Source organism: Topomyia yanbarensis, chromosome 2, assembly GCF_030247195.1.
Source record: "Topomyia yanbarensis strain Yona2022 chromosome 2, ASM3024719v1, whole genome shotgun sequence".
NCBI lineage: Eukaryota > Metazoa > Arthropoda > Insecta > Diptera > Culicidae > Topomyia > Topomyia yanbarensis.
Window position 1 is genome coordinate 20,376,831 of NC_080671.1, and position 27,781 is coordinate 20,404,611.

The following is a 27,781-nucleotide window of genomic DNA, read 5'->3' on the forward strand; positions in this document are numbered from 1 at the left end:
ACAGAGATGATTGCGACGAACTTCCTTCTCCTTATCCTCCGAACTCATCTTGGAAAACGTCGCGCATTGGTAGAGTGGATGATGGTTGTTGCAGACGATGCACTTCCTTGCGTTGAACTGTGCTGCATTGTTACTTGCGACTGGTCGTTGAGAAGGCTTCTTTACTTGGCCGGCAATGGAGACCGTAGTACTCTGAATGTTCTGCAGCACGGTGACCCTACGTTGGATGAATGCGGTCAGCTCCTTGAACGAGATGGCATTCTTCGTCGTTGTAAATTCCTCCCAGTCCCTTCTCGTCGTCGGGTCAAGGCGAATACTCAGCATCCGAATTAGCAAAATGTCCCAGAACTGAACCTTCTCCCCTAGCTGTTGTAGCACTTTGACGTTAGCCTCAAATTTCTCCACCAGCGAATGTAATTCCGAAGCAGACTCTCTTTTGAGCGAAGGGAACTCAAATAACGCATCAACGTATGACTGTTTCACTCGCACATGGTTTTGAAAATGCTCGACAAGTAGATTCCATGCAACAACATAATTGTTTGCGTTGAGTGGAATGGTTTGTATCAGCTTCAACGCCTCGCCCGACAGTGACGAACGCAAATAATAGAAATTTTGAATATTGGAAAGTTTTACCGACGAGTGGACCAGCGAAACAAACAAATCATGAAAGTTCCACCAGCCGACTAGATTCCCACAAAAGACGGGAAGTTTTACGTCGGGCAAACGCACCTGCGATGACGACGGAGGGCTACGCTTGGTTGAGGGAGAACTCGATACGCAAAGTGATTTGTTTTTATTCTTGGCGAGCAGAAATCCTTTGTAACGATAGTATGCCGACTCATACTCCGTGCGCTGCTTGAGCTGTTCATCCAAACTCGCCACGTCGAGCGACTCCAGTTCCGCCTGAACCGAATTGAGGTTCGCCCAGAGCTTGATGATGCTCTCCAGGCGCACAGGCACTTCGTTCGCACAGCAGTCGTCGTCATCGTCTTAGTTATCGACACTGCTTGATCGCGTTGAATGTCGATAGCAGGTACCTTTGTCGCAGCTTCAGTCCCTTGATGCAACGATCGGTGGACATCGTAATAGTGAACGGTTCTGTAAGCGAAAGACCGCGTAGCACAAATGGGGAGGGTAAAGTTTTTGGAATCCTAATTACCTGTTAAAGGCAATAGGGGAATGCCTTGTAATTTCAATTAACTGCAGCCTCCTTCCGTCATTGTACCTGGTGGGTAAACTGTACTGCAGCCGGCCAGAGCAGCTTACAAGCCAAATTTCGCAAACTGAAGATGAAGATGAACCAATACAGCAAACGGGTCTGTAAAACAGAAGACCGCGCAGCTCCAACGAGAAAAGTACGAATATTGAAACCCTAATTACCTGATAAAGGCAATTAGAATGCCTTGTATTTGAATAAAGCAGCAGTCTTCCTCCAGTAGCAGCAGTTCAAATCGTGCAGAGTATTGTTCTCGGGCTGCGTCCCTTTCGCGGACAATAGCGGCTAGAATGGCGAACTGGTCGCAATGGCGTTCCCAACAAGCGTCAGGGATGGCGGACGTAACGGCGTCGGGCGAGCGTCGCGATGGCGGACAAGCGGAGTTCGATGCTTATCCGGCTTGAAGCACCAAATGTCGATAGGCACAGGAAAACAAGCAAGAGCGAGGACGACTTACAGGTGCCTTTCCAATTCAGCGTCGTGGGACGGTGGCAGGTGAGTCCAATTATATTCTTCTCCTTTCAGGTGTGTATGAATTTCGGACTAACGATGATGACCGGCGCAGCCACTGACGTAAGTACCCTGGTAACAATTGTGGTTTTATGATAGTTTTATAGCCACTGATAAAACTTAGATTGCACTTGTAGCGTGCTATAAAACTTCAATTTTTACGTTGAGTAATTCACTATGCACTCACTAACACACGTTTATTGTTTAATTTTTAACTAAATGCTATTATTTCACTACTATTATTATTATAATTCAACTAATTTTAATTGTTTAATTTATCGTTGTGAATCCGCGCACTCGCGGTATATTATACTTGTTGAGATGTTGTTGCCGGTTTGACGTTTTCCGAACAGCTGATGACTAAGAGACGCGACCACGGACGGCGCCCCTTTTTATATGCTTTCACCGGGAGCCAGTTGCAGATGATGGCTACCACGGTTTTGGGCATCGATAAAACTCGATGAACGATGGAGCCATATAGGTGGCGCGCTTTTACAAATTTTCGTTGTGCACGAACAGTTTCTAAAGTTATGAACATAAATTAAATTACCACAGTTGTCACAGCTAAATAATGATAAATGAATGATAATACTCCACAATAACTCATCCGTGTTGTATGCATTTTTATCGTTGCTCTGCGATTCCGTTGTCATCCAGAATATGACTTGTTATTTGTCCTTAATTGAAACAGATGGGAAACGTTAATAATATCTTAAATTCAAATATTTAGCGGGTTCATTTTCTTTCTGTTTCTATACAATCTGTCATAAGTTATTGCATTATTTCAATCATGAAATAATACAATAACTTATTTCTCGACTTTCTCACTTTTCAAGAATCTCTTTTTGCAAGATCGGTCCGAGAAAGTCGATACTTGAAATTACCGTGAATAATTATTGGTATTATAGAGAGTCAAAAATTTTCAATATTTAATTTTACTAGCTTTTATATGCATAAACATCCCTTGAGAAACGAAGCACGAACAATACGTCGTGTGATAGAAAAGTGAACGATACCGATTTATCGAATTATAAGCAATACGCCTGATAATCAGCTATTCGAAGTTCAAGTTGCCTGTTTGGCCAATCGTATTAATAAAACAAATGATAAATTTCCCAAATTCTCTGCAGCCGGCTGCCCAGAGCAGTTATTACATGATAGGCCATTTGGCAAACTTACTAATAAATCTTCCCTTCCCGTTATACATGTGGAGATGCAGAAGATTCCTCAGTCTATAGCAGCTAAGGCTAAGATTCCTTCCTTCCCCAGAAGATCTACATTTGGACGTGGCCGGCGTCTGTATTGATCAACATTCAGGGATCCATATAGATTGTACAACGTGGCTCATCATGTTGTTCCCAAGTATGTTATTCCATTGAACGTTATGCAGTCTCAATTGGTTCTGGTCAATAACGATGTAGCTACCACGGACGATCTCTTATGCTTATGATTTTATTTTTGTATCAATTGATCTTTGGGTGTTTGGAGTTTTTTGATTATTCTTTTTCTCAATTTTGTTTTTTTTTGGATTATCCTCATCATTGAAACCATCTCTGTTTCGATCATTACATGAGATTTTTACGTCTACGGATATTTGTATCTTGCGGATCATTGCATTGTTTTTTGTTCTCTGAAGATTATGAGTTGGATTGTGGATCTTTGGAGCTTGGGAATGACATATCTTTGCACTATTGGATCATTCAATCTTTGCATGTTTAGTTCTAGGATTTTTTTCTTTAAATTCTCAAATATTTATTAGCTTTTAATTTTTTTGATCGTTTGGATTTTTGATACTTAGATATTGCGTTGCATCTTTTAATCTTTGGATCTTTAAATGGTGTAAAAGTTGCTTTAGGCGTTCGACCAGGTGCCAATTTAATGGTAGTTTTGATACATCGTCTAACTGGCAGCAAGTTGGTGTCACACGGTGTCTTTGTCGAACAACTTTATTCAAAAAAATTCGGTATCTGTAAAACTTCGGGAAATGAAAGAATGGACATTTCCCTTTCATTTAAAAGTAAAATTAAAATATTCTGTCGGGGGGTCTAGAACAACTTTTTATTTTAAAGTTTGTTGATTGAAAACTTGAATTTTTTAATGAAATTAATTCGCATTTTTGCTACTAATTAATACTACAGACATTCAAAAAATACTAAAAGTGAGAATCTGATGAACAATCCCATTGTCTACAACTTCGTAGAATGCTATAAATCGATATAAAATCATCCGAGAAAGTTATTAAAATTTTATCAGTTTAGGTGTGCGCGGGGCCTATGGATTAAGAAGTCGATTAACAAGGACTTACAAAAAAAAGTTGTGTTTAAATGAACAGTAAATTCAGATAAATTTCAATGTATACAAAGTCCCATTCTCAGCCGAAAAAATATATTATCTGATTTCACCGGGTCTTGGGCGAAAATGACACTTTATGAACAAGGAGGTGTGGAAAGGTGTTGACCAACTTTATTCGGTAATCTTATACCTTTTCAAGATGTTGATTAATGTAGTAACGGATTTTATCATGCCTTTTTCATTTATTTTCTCGCTCTAGGGGATAGCTAATGTAACCTAGAATGACCCTCTTCCTGATCCTATCCTGCGTGGTAAAATACAATTGGCTTAAATTCAAAGCTTTATATTTGAATGAACTAAAGTAGACAGTTCGAGTCATTGTAATAAATTACGGATTTTATTGCAATTTTGGGTTGAGAATTCTGTTTGTCTTTATCAACATTAAAAGAAAGATGATTGAAAAAGAAAGAGAGCTCTTCGAGTTTTGGATCCATAATTGTTATTTTTTGGGGTAGATTCATTTCATCAGAATTTATAGATGCAGATTTTTGCTTGTCCTCAAATTTTATTTCCAAATCGAACACACTTCACACAATCTTAGAAAAAAGAACAAAACCAAATTTCATAATTTCCTTTAAGAAGAAATTCCGGAGTCGTTACTCGTTGAACACGGATCACAAAAGAAAACGAACAAGAACATATCAGGGTGGATCATACATTCAGTAAATTCTCAAAGTAATACAAGTCTGTTTATTGAAGATTTCCCTCATAATATGGTATAAGAGCAAAGACAACATATCAAGAACACAGAGTTTCCAGTTCTGTTCAGAATCTGAAGACATTAAAAGCAACACGTCTTTCGAGTTAAGGTAATACTTTCTATATCGACTTTTATATTGAGATCACTATCTTCGTACAATAGACACTACCTTTATTTCTCATTTGCTATTGCGATTTCTGTTCAATGTACAGCGATTCCCAAAAGTTAACAAACTTGAATGTGAATCTCATCGAATTATTTTTCTATCCTTCATGAAACTGTCAATCAGGATTCTCAATTGAAATCAAATCAAATGACTGAATATCTAATCGAGTTTGATCAAATATAAAATTAAAATTTAGGCCAAATATATCCCACAAGATGCTAACGAGCAAAAAGGTTGATTCAAGATTACATCAAGCATACTCCAGAATGAGTGAAGGAAAAAAAGAAGAAACAAATATATCTGTGACAGAAAAAAAAACTGTTTCATTTTGCTGCGTTACCCAGCATCTTTCAAAAGAGTCTTAATTTCGTTCAAATTTTATCTACTCTTCTCTATATCTCCATGCTCCTAAAATATCATTGGTGCGCATAAAACGGTGGAATCTGAAATTATGTTTCTTACGCTTAAAGGTGGGACTTTGCTAGCATTCAGGTTCTTCTGAGCACACTGTTAAAATAAGGCAATCCATTTTTCTACAAATAAAAATGTTTTTGGAATAAAGCTTCTTAACTAATAGGCCCCGCACGAATCTAGAAACTTTGATAAAAATTTAATAGCTTTCTCTCGCGATTTTAGATCGCGATGTAGTTTACCACAAAGTTATACACAATGAAATTGTCCGTCAGATTCTCACTATTGGTAATATTTGAATGTTTAAAGTACTACCTTTGGGCAAAAATGTGAACCAGTTTCATCGAAAAACCTAAGTTTTCAAACAAAAAAACTTTAAAATAAAAAGTTGTTCTGGAGCCCCCGACAGAATATTTCAATTTTACTTTCAAATGAAAGAGAAAAGCTCATTCTATCATATGCTGAAGTTTTAGCGATGCCGATTTTTTCGAATAAAATTGTTCTACCAAACACACCGTGGTCAGTTACTGATGAGTGGAATACGAAACATTACAAGCCAACTTTTCTGTTTATCGGTTCATTGGATCTTTAAATGTTTGGATGCTTCTTTCTTTGGATTTTACAAACTTGGTATCCTGCTGTGTTTATATCATTTGATCTTCAGAGCTACGACTTTTTGTATCATCCGTAGCTTTATTATTATTTAGATCCTTTGAATTTTGGATACTTAAAGCTTGTAAATATTAGTTCTTTCCAAGTATGGATTCTCCAGTCTGTGAATGCTTGGATATATAAATTTTTGTGTTTTTGTCGATTTTGGGAATTTTTGTATACTTAGAGCTAGGAATTTTCGAATCCTTTTAGATCGTTTAATTTCTGGTACACTTAAATATGAAAGTTTTTTTTTTGATGTATGGAATTCGAGTTTAAGATCTTTGGAACCTGGTATTTTTGTATCTCTTTACAAATTGATCGTTGGGATTTTAAATGCTAAAATTTTCTTATCGTTGTTTTAATTTAGTTTTTGTTTTTCAAGTTTTGGGCTTTTGGATTCGTTTAACAATACATTATTAGATACAGTTTACAGGTCATTGGATTTTTATGGATCTTACAGCTTTTCAGGGACCATCCAAAAATGACGTAGCATTTTTGAGTGATTTTAACACCCCCTCCCCCATCGTAGCATTTCGTCATAAACCTCTAAATACCCCCTGATAATTACATAGCTTGATGGTAACCCTGTCCCCCTTGTCATCGTAAATTTTTTTAAAAATTCTATTCTATTCCCCTTTAAAAAAGCTACGTAGCATGACATGACCCCCTATCCCCCTGTCGTAACACATCATCACAAAATACAAAACTCCCCCCTCCCCCATTTAATGCTACGTCATTTATGGATGATCCCTTAGATGATTACATTGGTTTGTGGATGTTTTTAGTTTTTGGATCTTAGGAGCTTGGAATATTCGAAAACTTGCATCACTGGAATAATGAATGTTTGGATCTTTTCATCTTTCTGTTTTTATTATTGGATTCTCGATGTTCTGGACTTCTTAATAACAAATTTTTCACGTAACGACATATTCGAGGTACATTTATAAACGCGTAGTGTTTAAAAGGAATTATTAATGTTATCAGAAAAAATTGGTGGTAAAGTGCTTTAAGAAGCTTGCTGCCAGTTATTAATATTAGTACGGTACGGAACATAAGGGGCGGGAGGGTTAAGGGTTTCAGCGTGAGAAAAAAAACACTTTTTTTGCGAATTTTCTTATAACGTTGCGTAAAGCGAATTGATAAAAACTTTTGTACATTATAGTACATCATTTCAATAACATGTAATTTTTCTATACAAAAATATCGACAAATGACTCGGTGACGAAGCTTTTTGAAGAACGTCTCTGGAAAAACATGATTTGCGGTGTTACCTGCCATTCCAACACTACTTAACCGATTTCTTTCAAACTTTGCATACATATTCTATATAAAAATACCTAACCCCTACGTTGAGTTTTTGAGATAATTTTTTTACACATTTTAAATAAAAATTACTATTTTTCACAAAAAAATTCGCCTTTTTATGAGTAAACACCCCCTTAAATGGAAAAATATCTCAAAAACTCAACGTAGGGGTTAGATATTTTTAACACAGAATGTGTATGCAAAGTTTGAAAGAAATCGGTTAAGTAGTTTTTGAAAGGCAGGTAACACCGCAAATCATATTTTTTTAATAGACGTTGTACAAAAAGCTTCGTCACCGACTCGTTTGTCGATATTTTTGCATAGAAAAATTACAGCATGTTGTTGAAATGATACACTATAATGTACAAAAAGTTTCGATAAATTTGCTTCACGCAAAATTCTAAAAAAATACGCAAAAAAAAAGGTTTTTTTTCACGCTGATACTTTTAGCCCCCCTCCCCCCCCCCCCTTATTTTTTTAAAAAAGACGACAGAACAACAAGTGTGATTAAACTGCCAAAGCTTGACAGCCTTCGTGTAGTACCGAGCTCTCTAAAATTCCTAGTCCTAGCGTATTGAACCCAAGCAAAAATACGGCTTCGATTAAGCAACACAACTGGATAAATAACGAGCAGCCTATCTTTTTCATTTGTCAAACGTCTGATGTGTCTGATAGGGAAGGGTACCTTTTCAGATTTCAATTCATGAAATTCCTGTGTTTTTTAAAGCTGGAAATTAATACCTAAGTTACTATCTTAGAATATCACCAAGCGTTTTTAAGCAAAAAAATATGATACAGTAAACGAGACCTGAGGAAGTGCTACAGGATTCTTTTACCTCTTAACAAGCCGACAGGGTACCTGTGTACCCACAAAACATGCTTATAACTGTGGGATTTTGGATGTTTTGGATTCAGGACCTCATCCACTGATTCCGTGAAAGTGAACCAGATGAACTGATCTGGTCTCAGGAAGCTGAAGTTCCGGAGGCATGTTCCATTACTGAGATACTCTTTGTGAAATTCAATGGAATGCTGGGATGTCAAAATTCTAGATCTTACCTCAGAAGATTGCATTTTGTGGTTATGAGACGATTTGATGGTTTGATCGCGCAACGGTCATTCCGGAGCAAGTGCCACCCTAAGTAACTGTTCCTAGGTAAATCGTCATACTGTCCCGAAACCATCCCAGTACTGGTATCTTCCTCCGAAAATCCGGATGCATTCATCTAGTTTATTTAAAAATTTTAAAAGTGGATAAATTACTGAGTCCAAAACATTCAAAAGTGTCCGAATATTGAGTTTTTTTCTTTTCATTTGCAGGTATGAGTGTACCCTGTCGGTCTTTAAATATGTTTTTTGCTGGGCAAACCAAATAAAAAACAACCGTATTGTAAACTCCTCCTTATTGTGTTACCAAACGAACGTTTGGTCCTGTACAGTGGACGAATTACCGTAAATCTAAAATTCAAAAATAAACGAACGTTAGTTTATAAAGATCATTAAATTTAATAAAAACCAGTAGTTACATCATTATGTTCAAATTCTACCGAACCCCTGCTCCCCGAAACTGATCAACGGTGTCTCCTTGGAGCTGTGAGACTTCAGATGCATCCAGTAGGTGGCCTTCGGTACCATCTCGCCACAATTGGGACACTCCTGTAAGGGGGAACCGATCGTCAGCGTAACCTTGCGGTTGATCGATCCGAACTTTTCCGCCGGAACTGGAACCGTATCCTGCCGGGATCCTGCTGTACCTATTGCACTCGGTGCTCCTCGCTGTGGTGAATTGCTGTGATATGCTTTTTTGTGTATTTCCAGTAGATGTGCCTGAGGGAAGAACTTGTCGCACGTCTCACAGGGAAACTCTTCGTCCGAGTTGGGAGACGGTGCCCGCAGGACCGAGCTTTCTTCGGGAGCGGCCAATCGGACTTTCGCAAGTTCTGAGCTTAGTGCGAGCGGATCGAGCTCATCGTCGGAGATAATTTCGCCATCTTCCCGATTGATGAAGCGGCTGTCGAGACCGTCGGATTCGCGAAGGGGGGCCGTTGGAATATCACCGTAGAGAGTATTGAGAGTGGTTTGTAGTGAATTTTCGCGACTCAAGGGTTGACTTGTTGGCGTAGCTTGGCTTGAATGTTTTCGATGAGTATGGTTTCTTTTAAACTGGGACTCAGTGTCGTACAGTTTTTCGTCTTCCAGCAACAGTTGCATGGCATCCGAGAATGAGGTAGAAAGGGATCTTTGTTCTGTACGACTTTTGACTGAACACTGGAAGATGTTTGGCGAGTCAGATTCGAGAGTTAAATCTACAAATTCAGGACAAGATTCTTTGGTTGGTGTCGATTTGGATTTCGTTTCTTCTGTAGATATATCGACAACCGAATCTTCCATACTGGCTAATGCTTCTTCTATGTCATCTTTTTCAATTTGATTCGAGAGGCTGTCGACGTCGTCTAAATCTTGGTTCCTCATCGTTTCAACGTCATTCACAGAATTTTCGCCACAAGCTCGATCAAAGTTTTCTTTTCTAGACTCACTAAAAGACTGTATAGGGGTGAAATTTTCTTCTCTGAGATTAACATTTTCAGAAGCATCAACGGAAAACACTTGTTCCAGCTTTTTCACCTCAATGTCGATTGATCCGTCTATATTGATTCGACCACCGAAAATTTGTTCAACATCCGAGAAGGGTGCCGATTGAATAATATTCACAGCTTCCTCTTCATACAATTCTTCGGCCAGTTCGTCTACCGTGCCCGTGTCGTAAACATCCGCCAAATTCCAATCATCATCGTCCATTTCCTCCTTGACATCCCCAATAAATATCACTTCGTCATCACTATCGTCTTCAACCTTTACCTTGGACTCTTCACACACCTGCGGTTCCACTTCAGGTGCAGTTGTCTGCACTTCCACGTCCACGGCATGCGATTTCTGCCTGGAGCAGAAACAGCCAACTTCCAACGGCTCCAGAGCGTGCATCAACGGAATCCCAGTTAGAGCAAAGCTCCTGAGCAAAAATTCCGCCCTAATGCACTGATCCTTGAATAGATTAAATTTCTCCACCAACCACAGGCACCTCTCGCACAACGCCTGCGGTAATCCATCGCCGGGTGAAACATCCAGCGCCAGGCTGGCAGCAATTTTCAGCGTCAACTCTTCGTCGCCATCGATGTTCTGCAATTGCTCGGAGGACTGCAAACAGAACCGGCAGATATGGCGCTTCTGTAAATCGGCGGAACGAAGTGCGGCAGCGTCCATCACTTATCGAGCACGAATCAGTACTGAGTTTTTGCTGGACTCAGGACAGGACTGCTGACGCGCGATCGATCGTTCGTTGCCTATTTGCCTGCCTGTCCGTGTATAGGAGAAATACTGAGTAAGTGATCCCTGCTGCGTAGTCCAATCGGATATGTGATCCCTTCTGGTTGGAAGAGCTCAACCGATGATGCCTAGTGGCGTGAAATTGTTTCACTGCACTTTTGTCGACGCTTCATTTAATTTCTTCGCATGTGTTAGAAAATAATGAACCGTTCGTGGGTAGACAAAACAAAAAAAAAACATTTGGAGCGAGAACGTTGGTTTGACGTTTCCCATTTCTACTCTGCACTTTATTGGATAACCGATTCTATAGAGTAAACAAACAAGCGAAAAAGAGAAGGGAAAACCTAAGTATTGAAAAGTACTAACACTTTTCAAGAAAAAGAATTGCAGTTCCGGAACAAAATAAGGTAATGTGGCTATTATCATCCAATTCTTTTTATCACTCTATTTGTACTATGGTTATAGTGACATCTGCCATTTTTGTACAATCCATTGGCTCAAATGGTTTAGTGAAATTTGGTGTAGGTACTCGATAGGAGTTTACGTTGCACTTAGAAACTAATATTCCACCATTTTCAGTTTATTATTACTACTTGTTAAAACAAGAATTATAACCCTGCCTTTCTTAATAGACATTATCGTGTTTCGTGAAATCGTAATTCGTCATAGAAACTTCTTTTATTTAAAATTCTGTCGGAATAAGACAAGCACGTAACCAGAAAAAAGTTTCAGGAGGGGCCCAAAAGTTTAGAAAAATTCCGGTTTTCAAAACATATGTCAGAAATGTTGTTTCGATGAACACTGAAATTTTATGCGTTCTCATGCTATTTTCTTATTCTGATTTTTTAAGAAACACGTTTTTTTATGCGGAACTAGGTTTCGACATATAGTATTACAGTAATTTGTACCAGGGGGTGGGCGTAGCGTAGTTGGTAAATCGATTGCCTTGTACGCAGCCGCACCTGGGTTCGAGTCCCGACCCCGCACATAGGGTTAGAAATTTTTCATAAGAGATTTTTCTAACCCGAAGAGGCGAATGACGCTAAGGTTAAAACCTCTATAATAGAAATAAAAAAAAGTAATTTGTACCTATCTGTTGCATTTTTTACTCCGGGGCTATACATACAACAAGACCGTTATATTGGGAAAACAGTATTGTGAGCTGGGTTTCATGGTTGTATTGTATCCATGCAGATTGCATTTGGAGGTGCATGTTCCAACAGATTTAAAAAAAATTAACGCATTTTAATGCAATGTTTTATAAAACATTGTCCTGGCATTCGCGCACGATTCAAGAGTTTAGGAGTCTCTGGGTCCCGATCAGAACGACATAACAGAAAGCTATCAAATTTATATCTCATGTTGATATTTATTATTCACTGTGTTATCTTTGTGATATCCCAATCAGCAAGTCGAGCAAACATATATCAAGATTATATCTTCTGGTGATATCATTGAACTGTACGCATATAACGATGATGTTATAATAAGTTATACATATGTTCTTTCACAATTATCTTTGAACGCTAACGGTAAACTGTAAAGCGGGCAAATGACCATATGGTTAAAGTCCCAATAAACAAATCAAACAATCAACTGTGAATGATTGTTACATTACACAAAAGACCGTCAATTTACTAATACGCTGAAGTCTCTTTTCATGCATCGTTATTATGTAAGTGGTCGGAAAACTTGTCAGTAAGGTGTTTGACGTACTTGGTTGCATTTTGATTAAGAGATTATTTATTTTCTGAGACACTCGTCTGACACACAATTTCGAATATGGGGCTAATGATTTCAACGCCTTCATTCAAAAAAATTTGGAATCGTAAAGTTATCAACAAGATATTCTAAAGATTATAATTTTCATATAAAAGTTATTTTGAAAAAGATGCAGGAAGTATCAAGCACTCCAGATGAAATAATAAAACGCGAATTGAAATAAAAAAGCATTTTTAAACTATTTGTTATGGCTTAGTCAAATGGTTATATAATTAATTTTCTTTTAACCGATTGTGTATATTGCAAAAACGAATTTTCAGAGCTTAAAAACTTTCTGATGTATACTGATTTCTACAATATCGTTATGTATTTTGAGGATCTTCGAGGATGTTCAGTCCAATTTCTCCAATTTATGCGGGTTTTCATAAACAATTAAAATTGGCTAGTTTGTGCGTTCTCCGAACTACCAAAGCATTGCGTTTTTTATTTAAACTTCGCAAAAAAATGTTTGACTTTGCTTGATTGTTGTATCTTTTCATTCCACGTAAGATAAGTTTGACATTTTACGGTTGAACTGACAATTGCTTTGAATGCGCAATGTTCTAATGTTTCCGCTGTATTCGATGGTTTTCGTTCCTCTTAAAAAATCATCGAGCTAACAAATGTTCGTAATAATCAAGATACTTGATTCATTTTGTAGAAAGTTAAAACAAAATTAGGCGACCTGTTCAAATTGTTGAAAGATTAATATTTGTGAGTATGCTGCATAAAGCTATAATTATTTCAAAATGGCTTGGAAATTTCTGATTATATACATATCCCAGCTGGTATTATTGTTCGCTGTTACAATTTAAATGTGTTTTAAATAATGCTTGAAGTAGCTAAAAACTTGAAAATATTTAATTCCCCTTAAAAATAATAAAATTTGGAATGGAAAATGCATTTTAGAAAAACATAAAATATTCTACCATTCGCCACACCGAAGAATCCTCAACAATATCTCGAATTTTCTGAATATCTGTTATAATATTCGCAGTTGATAGATTGCGCTACCGTAAAAGATTTGTATTTCTAGGAATTTATTAGGTTGAGATAATTGTACTGGTTTGCTTAATCTTCCACATATTAAAAGTGCTAATAACAAAACCTCTTGAAATTTCAAAAATCAAACCTCAAAACTATGGTATTTGTTTCTTGGAATCTATTCGGAATCATAAATAACATTCGTCGTATTCTCCGTTACATAATGTACGTGAATTAACCGCTCAATGTTGCCATATCGCATCGACATTATTACTAGAAATCGTGTAAAACATGTTAGCGTACAAGAGAAGCACCGAAGTGCACTATTCAGAATCTAAAAATAGCTCACTTTCCTAATCTGCAAAGATACTATAAAGCTATTCAGTCTATCGTAATATAGGCAGCTGTAGTAGTGAGTAAAACTGCATGAAAACAAAGCGTATGACACAAGGAAAACAAACAGTCCTTAGGCTTTGGAAAAGTTCAATGTGTGCGTTCTGGAAACAAGATGCATCTATAATCGTTTTGCCCTTGACGGATGCGAGGAATATTATGCTAACATTAAACATCAGTCGAAAGCAACGTCGTTGGTTCATGCAGGAAACATCCACATAAAACTCAGAATACCCAGGTTCAAATCGCTATAATCCACAAATAACCATCAGCGTTGTCATATATTCGTAATAACCATCAGCCAGCATGTATGGAATCATTTGACCAAACTATAAAAAGCTTTGCTACATGAAGCTTTTTGCTGCCAAACGAAAACGCCTTAATGTATGCTATATTTTTCTATTCTATTCTATTTTTAGACCTGCACGCTAAATTTGTTGATACTATACAATAGGTAATACAAGCTATATTGGCCGTGGGAGAGCCTAACAAAATTTGTTATAATTCTGATAGAAGCCTATCACAGGTTGTCACATTTTTTATATATACTAGAAGAATTTCTGTTATGTTTTCTGTTATTTTACCAACTAACGAGACCAGAGTTATTACACAACTTGTTATCATAACAAAGTAACACAGTATGTAATAATTTTGTTATTTCTTTCTGATCGGGGTGTCTGACCACCACAAGACTCATTAGGTGCCTAACAATTTAGAAATATCATAATGACGAATAGCGAGAAAGTCTCTAGCAATAGATTCAAATCTAAAATTATTCTTAGAGAAGACAAACAAGCAACAAAAAACATCACATGATTTCAAAAAAAAAAAGATAGTAAACAAACAGAGGCTACAATCAAAAATGCAGATGGTATACGCGACGTGAATATGAAAAAAATTCGAGCGGCCTAAAATAAGCATCAATTGTAAGTAAGCCCCTTAGTTTTCATGATGGACATACTAGCAATAAAGGGCGAACACGAAATTATTGCGACACCGAAAATGTCATGCCAATTTTCTTATAATGTTTAAAATCAAACCAAAATTTTAGGGTAGTTTTATACATATATTTACTACAAAAATCAAAAGAAAAGTTAATCGATGGAGCCTTGAGTGTAAAATTGAACGCATTTTCGCTTGATGCCCTCCATCAAAGTCTTTACAGTGTCATCCGGTATCTGTTTCTCAGTTTTTTTCCATTTTCTTAACATGTCCTTCTCGTCTTTGCTCTTCCGAAGTTCCCGCTTCATCATTGCCCAGTACTGCTCCACCGGGCGCAGCTCCGGACAGTTTGGCGGATTCATGTCCTTTGGAACAAAATGGACAGAATTGGCCTCATACCACTCCAGGACACTTTTAGAATAGTGGCATGATGCCAAATCTGGCCAAAATAGCGGAGCTTCGTCGTGATGCTGCAAGAACGGCAAAATACGCTTCTCGAGGCACTCAGATTTGTAGATCTCGCCATTTACTGTGCCCTTTGTCACGAAAGGTTCACTCCTCAGTGCGCAAGAGCAGATAGCCTGCCAAATGAAATATTTGGAGGCGAGCTTCGACATTTTCTTCTTCTTAAATTTGTCGTCCACATAGAACTTGCTCTTGCCGGTGAAAAACTCCAACCCCGGAATTTGCTTAAAATCGGCTTTTATATACGTTTCGTCGTCCATCACACAGCAGCCATATGTTGTCAGCATCTTCTCGTAGAGCTTCCGTGCCCGAGTTTTAGCCGTCGATTGTTGCCGCTCATCGCGGTTTGGGAAGTGCTGTACCTTGTATGTATGTAGTCCAGCTCTCTTCTTTGCATTCTGGACGTAGTTCTGCGACATGCCGATCTTTTTAGCCAAATCACGGCTTGAGACGTTGGGATTTGCTTTAATCATCTGCTTCACCTTTCCCTCCGTCCTTTTGCTCTCCGGTCCCGGTTTTCTTCCAGCTCCTTTGCCGTGGTTCAACGTCAACCGCTCCTGGAACCGCTTCAACACTCTGGAGGCGGTTGAATGGTGAATGTTCAATATTTTTGCCAACTGCCGGTGCGACAGGTCAGGAAATTCCAGGTGTTTGGAAAGAATTTGTTCTCTCGACTCGCGTTGGTTCACCTCCATTTTCGTTGAAATTGAATTAGTTTGACAGCATGTAAACAATACACATCAATGAGAAAGTGTGCAAAATTTGGTTGATTTTTACCCAATGGTAAAAAAGTTATGCCCTGTTGAATGTGTCGCAATAATTTCGTGTTCGCCCTTTATCTACTAGAAAGAGAAGAAGCTTTGTTACGCTTCGATAAGAAGAATTATAAAAATTTAATACCTAAAATTAACAAAGTCCAAAAGAGGTAGTAAATAAAGAACAGGGTTCATTTTTGTCGCTTCGCACGACATGGGAGCGGAATCAAGTAAGATAATAGTGAAATCAACCTCCTAGTGGACATCAATTTCCTCTACGATTATCGAACGATAAATGATTATCTAAGTATTTATTGTATTGTGGGAAAATGATAACAAAATGGAATTGTTTGATGCAAACCCGATGCAATCCACAAACTATTTGAAAAGAGCCATACTGGAAAAAGATAGACAAAAACGCATCTAACGACCTATTTATCATCAAAATCGGTTGAAAAATGACAGAGGTATTAATTATTCTTTTCAAATTATAAACTGGCTCGCATAAACTGTTAAGGGGGTAATGATGCATTGTAGCGAACTATAGGATTCAAGAATTTTTACTTTCTTTATTTTTTTACCATTTTTAACTTTAAAGTTCACACACATATTTTTGAATCCGTAGATAATTGCGCACACAAATCGATTTTTGGAAAATTTAATATAGGTCCGTCTCATTAAAAGATTATGCGAACCAGTTTCTAGCTTGGGAAAAATTGATAACTGCCATTTTTCAACCGATTTTGATAATAAATAGGTCGTTGGATGCGGAATCAAATGTTCTCACAAAATTTTATTAAAACAAAGACACTTCTTAATAAAAATGAGTCAATTTCATATTTTCCATGAAAGAATCTGAAAATAATGGTTACTTTAACCCTAGAACGTTGCACTTGCAGTTTTCCACCCTAGAACGTTGCACTGGGGTACTAATGTACCCCACGCGTTTGATCGCAATTTTCGCAGGTAAAAACGCAAACAAAAGAAATGTATAATGCATCATTTTCTTCGTTTTTTAATTGCGAAAACAGCTGTGTGAGCGAAAGTATGGAATTTATTGAATCAATGATACATAAATTGGTTTCAACCAAACAAAATTGAAAAAATCGTGGCTTTGACTTTTTTCACAAAAATTACTATAACTTTTCGAATTTTCAACCGATTTGAAAAAAATCAAATTATTCTAAAAATTGAAAGAATGGTCTAGAAACGGCATAAAATGGAATTTCGAAATATTTGAAAAAGTGCTATTATTTGGAAGAATGAAAGTTTTGGAAAATACCACGAAATGGGGTGGAAATTGAAATGAAAAAAAAAAATCTAAGTAGCAATACATTGGTATCACGCAACGTTACTGTTACAGCAGTTACTGTGCGCTAGTTATACTTGTGAGTCATTATTTTGAACAACTATTAAAAATAAACAATAAAGATCAGCAAAAATGAGAACGATTTTTTTCTACTTCAAAATTAAATTAAATTAATTGAACAAACGATTAAAAACGATTATATGCTACTAATTGTTACTTACGTAGTAAAACAACCAGTATTTAAACTGGTATTGTCACGAATCGCATTTTCACTGACAGCACGAAACCTGACGAAACACTAACGGTAACCGTACACTGGGGGGTACAAATGTACCCCACACCAACTTTGACACCTGCTTCCACGGAGGCTATAAGCAAACTGGTTATACTACCTTTTCCTACTCTTACTAGGAACACTAAATTGAATTATGGTTAGGGTCCCAGGTCAATAAATGGCGAATTCTCGTCTTCACACGGCTCCAAAGAAGGCGTGGGGTACATTTGTACCCCAGTGCAACGTTCAAGGGTTAATATTGTTGTCACAAAACCGCATATTGTTTTAACAAAATAACATAATATAGAATACCGTTGAAAAGGTCATTTCTTTCTCTTTCCAGAATACTAAAAAATTTAAAATCGGTTGACAAATTACCACGCGGAAAATTTTTTAGTGCCGAAAGTTCTGAAAAATAGTTTTTTTTGAAATAAATCAAGATTTTGAGGGAATATTACATTGACCAAACGTGGTTTTGGGTTGTATTTGACCAGACCTGTGACCTTTATCAGATCACTTGAAAAGTATATTTTTTTCTTTTGTAGCACCGTGTAATTAGTAATATTTCTTAAGTAAAAAAGTCCAGAGGATCGATGACAGAAAGCTAAAAAGGTCACAAGAAACGTGTAAACTTGTTGTACCCCAATTCTTCTCATAATTCAACTTTGCGTGGAAGGTAGTTTCCATTTAACCACTACACAAATCACAACTCTTTATTGCTCGTTTAACAGGGACGATGGTATCCTGCTAGAGGTTTAACAGTAATAAAACACAAAACTAAAAAGAGCACAGCTTGCTACAAATACTACCAACGTCGCTCTGCTACGTATACAGTTTAGAAACCTGTTGTCCCTTTACAGTGACTGAAATAAGTGAACCACGAAATAAAGTGCACTCATTACGGGAGAACACAATCATGATTGCTTTTACGCATACCAGTCTTTAGACCTAATGAGTCGCGAGGTGCCACAGTTGATAGATGTGAAAATGGAGCTTACGGAAGTGTCACACATACAACTACATCATACGCGTAATGTTGTTCTGATAATTTTTAATAGTCCATCCTACCCGATCAGAATGAAATAAGATTATAACAGAACACATTTTTTGTAAAATATTGTGTTATAAATTAGGTCTCGTTTGTAGTTAAAATAACAGAAATTTATAACAAGTAACAATGAGAGATATAATTTTGAAATATTTCTGTTATGTGTTTCTGATCCGGTAGGCATACAGTTTCGTTGAGAAGACAAACATGCAACACGACAACGTGAAAACCAATATTCCCGTGTATATGGACAACGATATGACTGAAATTCGCCTACACGGCATGACATCGCGCATGGAGAAGTGGAATCCGTCACAAATGACACCTGGAGAAACTTTTTCCCTGAGATTCTCAATGGTGCACAGTGGCCGGATTCCTGGCAAAATTGAATGACAAATTCTCAAAATTTTGTGATCACTGAATAAGGATTACATTTTTAATAACAATTTCAACGCCGTTGTGTCAGGCAATTCTAATGATTTTCGGAATTATAGTATCTGTGTTCATTTCAAATGAATGTTGTTCTTTCAATTTAATTTTAAAGGGAGTTTCAACAATATTTTTTTTAAAGAAATTGTTTATCATTTTAATATGTTTGCAAAATTTGATTTCAACCATTATTTATTTAGACAAATATAACTTAAGCCAGCGGTTCTCAACCTTTTTCATATCACGAATCTCTTTTAAATCACTCTGGGTTGCTGCGGACCGCCTTGGATAAAAATCGGTTGTATATGCTGTCAATATGTTATTTTCAGTTTATTAGGAAACAAGACTTGAAATTTAAATATGCACTCGGAAAATATATTTTTCTTTGCGGACCCCCAGCAATGACTTCACGGTCTCCTATCTCAGATAATGTGCGTTATTCATACTTTAATACAAATGAGATTGCTTTTAAACTACGCTGGTACCCCTACTGTTTCATCAGGTAAATATAAGAGTATATCTAGAGAAAATTTTCAATAGGACGTAAGTAACAATGAGAGATTCTCTTTGAGGTCTTTCTCTTCTGTTTATTACTAGGCCATTTCAACATTTACCACTCTACTCTTTGCATAATATTGTAGTAAAAACCGTCGGCTTTCGATATGTACTGGAAAATTAGTACAAAGTGTTGTAATGACGTCGTAATAAACGAAAGAGAAAGTATACAAAGAGAGGCTCTCAATGTTACTTACGTCCTATTGAAAATTTTCTCTAGATATGTTCTCCATATATCGCTATGCATGATACTGCCAATCTTCAAAGTATATCTCACTCGACGAACACTACACAATGAAGGGCAACGCTTATCTTCAGCCAATCAGTGAACCCGGAAATCATGGATCGTCAATATCTTGTCCGTCAGGTTATTCTTGTGAAGGTACATGTCCTCCCGAAGCCATATGTCATACTGCGCACCAACAGAGACGTTACAATTTACAGTCAATCGCCGAATCTATTGCTGCAAGCCAACATCAATGTCCAGTAGAAAGCCTTGGTACTATCTATTATGCTCCTTCATTCGACGAACACAATACACATGGTGGAAACGACAGCTCTTCTCTTCTGCCAACTTGCCAACCCGGAAAACATGCAGTATACTTTCCTGTTTTATCAGGTAATTACTAAGAGTGTATGTGTTCCTCCGAAGTAGGTCATCCGGATGCTGCCGTCAATGACAATAAACCCCCCTTGTAGGTGGATGCTGATACAGCTATAATCCGTTCAGCTGATATCGAGCCATCAGAAGGCCGTCCACATCACCAGCTTCAAATATATTATCAGAATGTTAGAGGACTGCGCATAAAAATCGATCAATTCTTCATAGGGGTCTCGGATGTTGAACATGATGTTGTTGTTCTGACAGGGACCTGGCTGAATGATGAAATCAACTCGCTTCAGCTGTTCGACCCAAGGTATACGGTTTATCGCAACGATAGAGACCCAATCAGTGCAGGGAAAAAACGTGGTGGGGGTATACTCATCGCTGTTTCTAATCTACTGTCGTCTCAACGAAAGCTAGGCAGGAGCTGCGATCTCGAACAACTTTGATATTAGAGTCTGCACTTGACATCACGTATTCTCTTGATCCTCAAGCGACTAATTTGCTTTTTGGAGACTACAACCAACCTGGATTTCTGTAGAGAAACACTCATTCAGGCTCCCAAACCTTGCGAATCAGTCTTCTCGAGATCTAGCGCTGCCTTACTTGACGGGATGTCTTTGCTGAATATGCTGCGGTAACAAATCATTGAAATCGTACCCTAGATCTTGTGTTCGCGAGTGAGGATGCTTAATAAACTGCAGTGTATCGGAAGCATACGAACCATTAGTTAACCTTGATTCCCATCACCCTCCTCTTCTAGTTACTTGTTCCTGTCCCCAACGAATAGTATTTTACGAGTATACCGGCGACAGAGAGTTCGACCTTTCGAAAGCTGACTTTACTGGGATTTTCACAGCACTACATACAATCGATTGGGTGTCTCTTCATGCAGCTGATGTTGACGTTCTTCTGTTTTTCGATCACGATCGAATCCACCAAGGTCTAATCGACGATTACGTGAGCTAAAGCGTTTAAGAGCTGCTTCACTCCGACATTATACCAATCGGTGGGACCCTATGTTAAAGCGGAAGTTCAATATCGCTAGCAAAGAATACAAATAGTATAACTGTTACCTTTTCTCCAGACAAGTACTACGGACACAAACTGAGTTTAAGCGGAACGCAAAACGTTTCTGGTCTTTCGCAAATTGGGAAACTTAAGGAAAATGAGATTCCTTCTACCATGTTCTTTTCGAATGAGCACACCAAGCGGCATCTGCAACTTTTTCGCGAATCACTTCTCTAGAGTATTCAAAACTGTTTCGTCCAACTCCAATCAGCTGGAATGCTGCCTTCGCAATGTTCCCTGTGCTGTCATCAATCTACGAAACATCAGTTTTTCTGAGGACGACGCTCTTGCTGGCAAACGAAAGTTGAAGTCCTAGGCATCAGCGGTTCAAGACGGAATTCCTTCTATAATTATAAAAAGATGTGCAAGTGCACTCTGCTCCCCTCTTCCAATTATCTTCAACCTGTCACTATCGCAAGCAAAGTTTCCTGAGTGTTGGAAAACAACAAACTACAGAGGCATAACGTCGCTCTGCGCAGGGCCGACGAAACACTTTTTTCCCGATTGGGTAGTAAGATTCGGAGTGATTTGTACTCGTAGTGATGAAAGTTCAGACATGGTGTATGTTAGTTAAAATGAAAATTTCCTTATAATACCTGGATATTTGAAAACACCCTTTGTTAACGGGCTGTGTGATCGACGCATGAGCGAAAATGTGTTTGTTGATTACTAATACTACAAATGTTCCACAGCTAAGTACCAATCACTCTATTCTTTTAAATTTAGTTGTATTAATTTTCTGCTCCTCCGATAAAATCTTCTTTGCGCAGGTACTGAAACCCGCATGATTGTGTTGACTAATGGGAAGGTATCTCCGACAAGAGACAATCGAGGTCGTTATGAATATTTATCCGATGGCAAAATAATGCCGATAAATCTTCTTTTCGATATACATTATATTCAACTAACACAACAGACCCCCGGAAGGTCTACTTCAGGACCGAATATAACCCATTCAACATCATCAATATATCGTTCAAACCAACTAAACAACACTCGACCGTGTACGAAGGAGTATTTTGTCTACGTACCCGCTGGGAAAGTAGAGATTGATGGTGTAGTCTCCCGGAGGGGTCTTAATTGCGAAATATGGAGTTGGTTCCTTCCAGAACCCTTTGCTTCAGTCAGTAAAAATTATGGTTTGCAAACAAATGCGTTCAGCACAAATCGAGGAGTATAATAACTTATTTTCAATCAGTCTCATGTCAAGACTTTCGCCGCATCTACTCTTCCAAACATTGCTATTTTGAACAGGGCGCGTCTACCTGTTCACCTTTTTGTGCTTCAGGACATGCCGTCATTACGAACGATTGGGCCATACAGTTACCCAATGTAGAGACGTAGAAACCACGACTAATTTCTACGCTCCCATGTCCACTGAAGAGCGAGAGTCTGACAATCTCATTGAGGGAACATGTTCCAATGTGCCTATAAATTTTCGACAAAGGAAAATCATTTCCTCTCCTAAGCTGCCTCGTAAAGGCCTGAGAATGTCCTTTGATGGGTGCTAATACCGAATTAAGTGGCTCCTCGTCCTAGAAATCTTAGAAACTAACAGGAAATTTCCTCATAGGATATCAAAAAGCCCAAGAGTCTATATTTCATTCCCATGATTTTCCATTATTCGCCAGGGCCGAGTTAATCCTTGGTACAAGATATTGAAGTTGTTGGTTGTCAAGTCCGAAACAAAGGCAGACATTGTATCCCAATACATCGCACCTCAGTTGGTTCAAGTTGACTTCAACTCCCACGGTATGCCATAGGGTTGTCTTCACGTTGATAACCGATATATCTTACTGCATGATATTCGCGACAATTTCAATATGATCATAACTACTCCACCACCGCGGCCAAGCACGTTGAATTTATCATTGTATTCGACCTCAATTAGTGATTTGAACAGCTACGCGTCCACTATATCCGAAATAATCGCATCAAAACACGTAATTCCTTCGGTGGAAGCATACAAGGTTTCAACTGACTTGATTATCGACACTGCGATTAAAAATCAGATGAAACGAGATCCGCGCAAACAGCAGTGGACGGTCTCTTGCTTCGCTCTCAGAATTGTGCGTGAAAGGCTCCTATAAGGATTTTTTCAATGTCAGAATGCCTGATATTTTCCGAATATACGCAATGTTAATGAAAAACTTAATGAATGCCGAAAACGCGGTTATTGACACCGGTTTGTCGAAGGTTTAACGAGAGAAATAATGTTTCATCTGGTGGATCCGGAATACACGGAACCAAGAATCCTTTTTCGGCGACAAGAGCATTCCATATAGATCTACACTCAAACAATTGATGTTTCGCGATGAAATGATAATACTTTATTTAAACGTAATACTCTTTGAACACACAAATTTATTTGACAGTAAAGATGCACGCGCTAAGCATTGTAGTGCTCATATCACTGTAGCGTTCATTTGATGATGACAGCTATGCATCGCTTCTATGCTAATTATTATTACAGTAGTGATGAGGGTGAGCTACATTCATTCTACAGTTCCAAGGATGCTCTCCATTCGATGGAGCGTGGAATGCACTCCTTGCATTTTCTGGGGAAGACATGGGAGTTTCTTAGTTCTTTATCTGATAAATCATATCAGATTACCTAAGTTTGATTTTTTTTTGCATTGCTCCATTCCGGGTAATGAGAAGGCGGACACTTAGATTAGAATGGTAATGAGAAAAGGCGTACAATTAGGCATTAGAAGGTTATATTCATGAAAGATCAGGTAACTTTAACGAGATTTTCAGTACTTCTTGTCAGAGGACGCTCGAAATTTCGTGGAACAATGGATGGTTAGGAATCCCAAAGGCACAAACAAGCTTTGGTTCAAGGGGATGGACAAGGCTCGTGACTTCATTCGGATCAGGCCCGTGCGCAGAAAATGCTCATGGGGAGGGTTTTGATTTATCTACGTTTCTCATAAAAGAAAAGTTAAACTTTGAAGATTTTTATGAGACCTGGAAGGCCGAGTATTGTGTACCAATCGACTCAGCTCAACAAATTGGGTAAATGTCTATTATCAATAAGGAATGGAATTGATTGGTGGTAGTGTCGGATTGGTTTGCAGTAGTTAATCTTACTGACTAAACTTAAACCTCTTGTATCTTGCCATACTCATCCATCCGGGGCCACTGTTACACTGAAAAACATTGTTCCTAAAATCTTGCATAGAGTACTATGAATTCTAGAATATTTACATTTTTTCGTTACGAAAATAGGACCATGAACAAAAATCATGTGTTTTATAATTATGTTAAATTTCACTTCAGTAACGCCTTCATAACGCTTTTATTAGTGGAAATATTAGTTTTTGTGTTGTGAAATTCAATTGCGGTTTTTTTGACATTACCAAAACGATTTTCTGTACGTGAACTAGTTCACAACTTTATGATCATTACTCTCAGTTGACTCATGATGTTATTCATAGATAGTTCGCAAAATCAAAACATTGTGGATATTTTCTCGTGATCTATTTCACGATACTCGGAATTTTATTCATGAATCCATTCAATCCTCCTGAACTAATTCATGATTATATATTAAACACAACTGACCATTCGTGCTCTTGAAATGGTTCCCGAAATCATGAAAAAGTATTCATGTACTCGTGAACTCGTGAAATAAATCACAAAATTATAAAATGTTATTCATGTCGTGAACTGGTTCATTTTATCTAGTATAGTAGTCACAAGTTACCATTCGTGCTTGTGAAATAGTTCACGAAGCCATCAAACATTATTCATGTAATCGTAAACAGGTTCATGATTCCTAATATATTAGTCACGATCCAATATCCGTGCTCGTGAAATAGTTCCCTAGTTCATTACATATTATTCATGTATTCATGAACTGGTTCATGATTTCTAGTACATGATTCACGATCTATTTTGCGTGATGATAGCCCTAATCATATACAATTTCATGGAACATGGTAATGAATTTTTCATTTGAGCTAATTTCTTAAAATGTGGAGTAGTAATCTTGGAATCATTCTTGTTCCGTGCACTTTTTCATAAAATATCCAGCTGTCAACGACCAAGAATAGGTACGAGCTGTAGGTATAAAAATTATTGGGACCATTATCGTTATTCATTCGGTGCGGTTCAGTGTGATGTCTGGATAGAAAACGAAAACTGTGCTGAGCGCCTCAAATCGTGTTCGTAATATAGTTTACAGATTAAGATCCCGCGAACACTTTTATGGTCCAGTTCACCTTGTCACGTTACTCCGAGTAAAAACCCGATAGTAACAAAAAATACCAGATCGCGATAAGACGAAGAGAAATTACGAATACCACGAAGAAACTGAAATCATGTCACATTACTTCACGTGTCAAATTCGAAAGTAAGGTCTAGAATAAAATATCAAGGTAAGATGAACAGAAATTACAAAATTCGTGACTGAGATCCTGAAATCATGAACATAAATAAACATGAATCCCTACTCGTGACACAAATATCACAATATGAACAGAAAATATGAAAGTTCCTGCAATCATGGACATAAATCACATTACTCGTGATTGAAATATTCAAAATCGTGACTAGGATCCTGAGATTATGAAGATGAATCACTTTACTCATGACTGAAATACCACGATAAAGTGAATAGAAATTACGAAAATCGTGACTAAGATCCTGAAATCATTAACATAGATCCCGCTACTCTGACATAAGAATCCTGAAATCATCAAAATCGGCTGTGTATTCCCAAATTATGAACAAGACTCATAACAAAAACTAAATAGCGATCATTTTTTCATGAATTCATGAACGATTTTTTTCCGTGTAGGCACAACTTCAGTGGGGATTGTACTCTAGCTCTTTTTATTTTGTGTTAATCGTTCATGTTTTTTTCCAATGATGCTTTTTTTTGCTTACTGTCCAACCTTCTCGGTATACCTGACCTGCTCAGATTTGCTGCAAATATCGTCACCTATTGAGACACGAACCGATCCGGAGGTGTCGACCATAATGATTTACATCTCTTTACAACCACCTTCCCAGGGTTTCTTATCCTTCTTGGTGCAACTCGTTCCTATTCATTTGATAGCTCCTGTTGAGAATTTCTCGGCGGCGGTATTTCTGCTGATAACGATAACCATTTTCGTGAGTCATTTAGCTGTCAGTCACTCCGACGGAGAGATCATCGGCTGTAAAATTTCTGCAGATAACGATATTTCGATTTTCTTTGACATCATGCTTTATCCTTAGATCCCGCTGCTAGCCCGCTGACCCATCTTTGCTGTGTAGCTGATCTACTCACAACTAGTGCTAATATCGAAACAAGCCGAAATGTGAACCGGCCCAGAGATGCCGACCAACATAACTTACATAACTTTCGAGCCACCTTCGTGGGGTTTCTTGCTTGGTTTTTTCAACGACTTGTTTCAAGAGTGATCGAACTCGAATGACACGGCTCAATATATATTGTCATCTCTGAACAGGAAGTTAATAAATTTTTAAAAGTAATTCAAAACACTCATGGGAGGGGTTTGAACCCCTAAACCCTCCCCTTGCGCACGGGCCTGATTCGGATGATATCTCGGGTCATGTCCAGTCATTATACATTGGATGAGCATTTCCGGTGTAGTGGAGTCGTGGAGAGCGGTTTCTGCGCTTATGATGACGATTATCGCAACATTAAACATGTTGTCTGGTCATGCGACTAGTGCCCTAGCGCCAGATCTCCGTTGAACGAATCCCTTCGGCCTCGTTCCAATCCGAGATGTGCTGGCTATAATCGATCTCCCTATATGTCTCTCTTATACAGATTTCTAAACACGATAGATAGCCAAATTTAGTTATCTCTTCTCATTTAGTTGATGTGCTATCAGCTACAAAGTTCCCAGCGGATCCAAGGAGGGCAGTCGGCGATCCGGTTCATGATGTCCTGTAGTATTCTTCCGTTTGCCAAAAAGCTGCAAATTTAATTTCTTCTTTTCCCTTATATTGTTGTCCGGGCTCTCTTCATTTTCCCAGATACGGTCTCTTCTACTCTGATGCTGAAATCAATTCCTCTTTTGCCTTTCTTATAATAATTTCAGACGCATGCATTTTGTGCGCAAGACAAATATGGGGTTAATTTCAGGTTTTAGATTGTCCCAAACTTTCGAGTGGTTATTTCTCCTCTCGGTTATTTTCGAGTGGGTAGTACTACCCATTAGGGTGGGACAAAAAATAGATTCCAGCTCCGAGCAACTTTTTAGGTACCATTTGGGTCCTAGAACAACTGTGTAAATTCTAAACTCGATCGGTGAAACTATATTTTTGCGCCCACTGTTTAAAGTTTACATGGGATTTTGTATGGGAAAGTTAACTTTTACAAAATAATTCCTCCAGGAGTCGCCCATTACTTCCTAAAAATAAATCGTTATGTGGCTTGTATAGGAAATTTAACAAAGAAAAAAAGTCTCGAAAACCACGAAACGATCTAATGCTTGTGGAAAAAGTTATTAAGCAAAAACCAATTGATGCTCTGACGATTGAAAAAATATTCATTTTTTCTAGCACCACTGCTGTTGGTTGTCCAATTATACGC

The 27,781-nt window shown here is 37.9% G+C and overlaps 2 protein-coding genes across 4 annotated transcripts in view; both read right to left on the reverse strand.

Moving 5' to 3' along the window:
- LOC131686246 (zinc finger protein ush) overlaps window positions 1-27,781 on the reverse strand; it is a 350,163-nt gene that overhangs the window by 259,686 nt on the left and 62,696 nt on the right. The window lies entirely within an intron of this gene.
- On the reverse strand, window positions 8,696-10,666 carry LOC131686247 (uncharacterized). Its single transcript, XM_058970512.1, has 2 exons — window positions 8,841-10,666; window positions 8,696-8,772 (listed from the first exon to the last, which is right to left on the reverse strand). Exon 1 carries the CDS (start codon window positions 10,573-10,575, stop codon window positions 8,851-8,853), a length of 1,725 nt encoding a protein of 574 aa, XP_058826495.1. The 5' UTR covers window positions 10,576-10,666; the 3' UTR covers window positions 8,696-8,772; window positions 8,841-8,850.

What these genes read in the sequence shown, in the direction of transcription:
- LOC131686247 (XM_058970512.1), bottom strand. Translation starts at nt 10,575, where the DNA reads ATGGACGCTGCCGCACTTCGTTCCGCCGATTTACAGAAGCGCCATATC.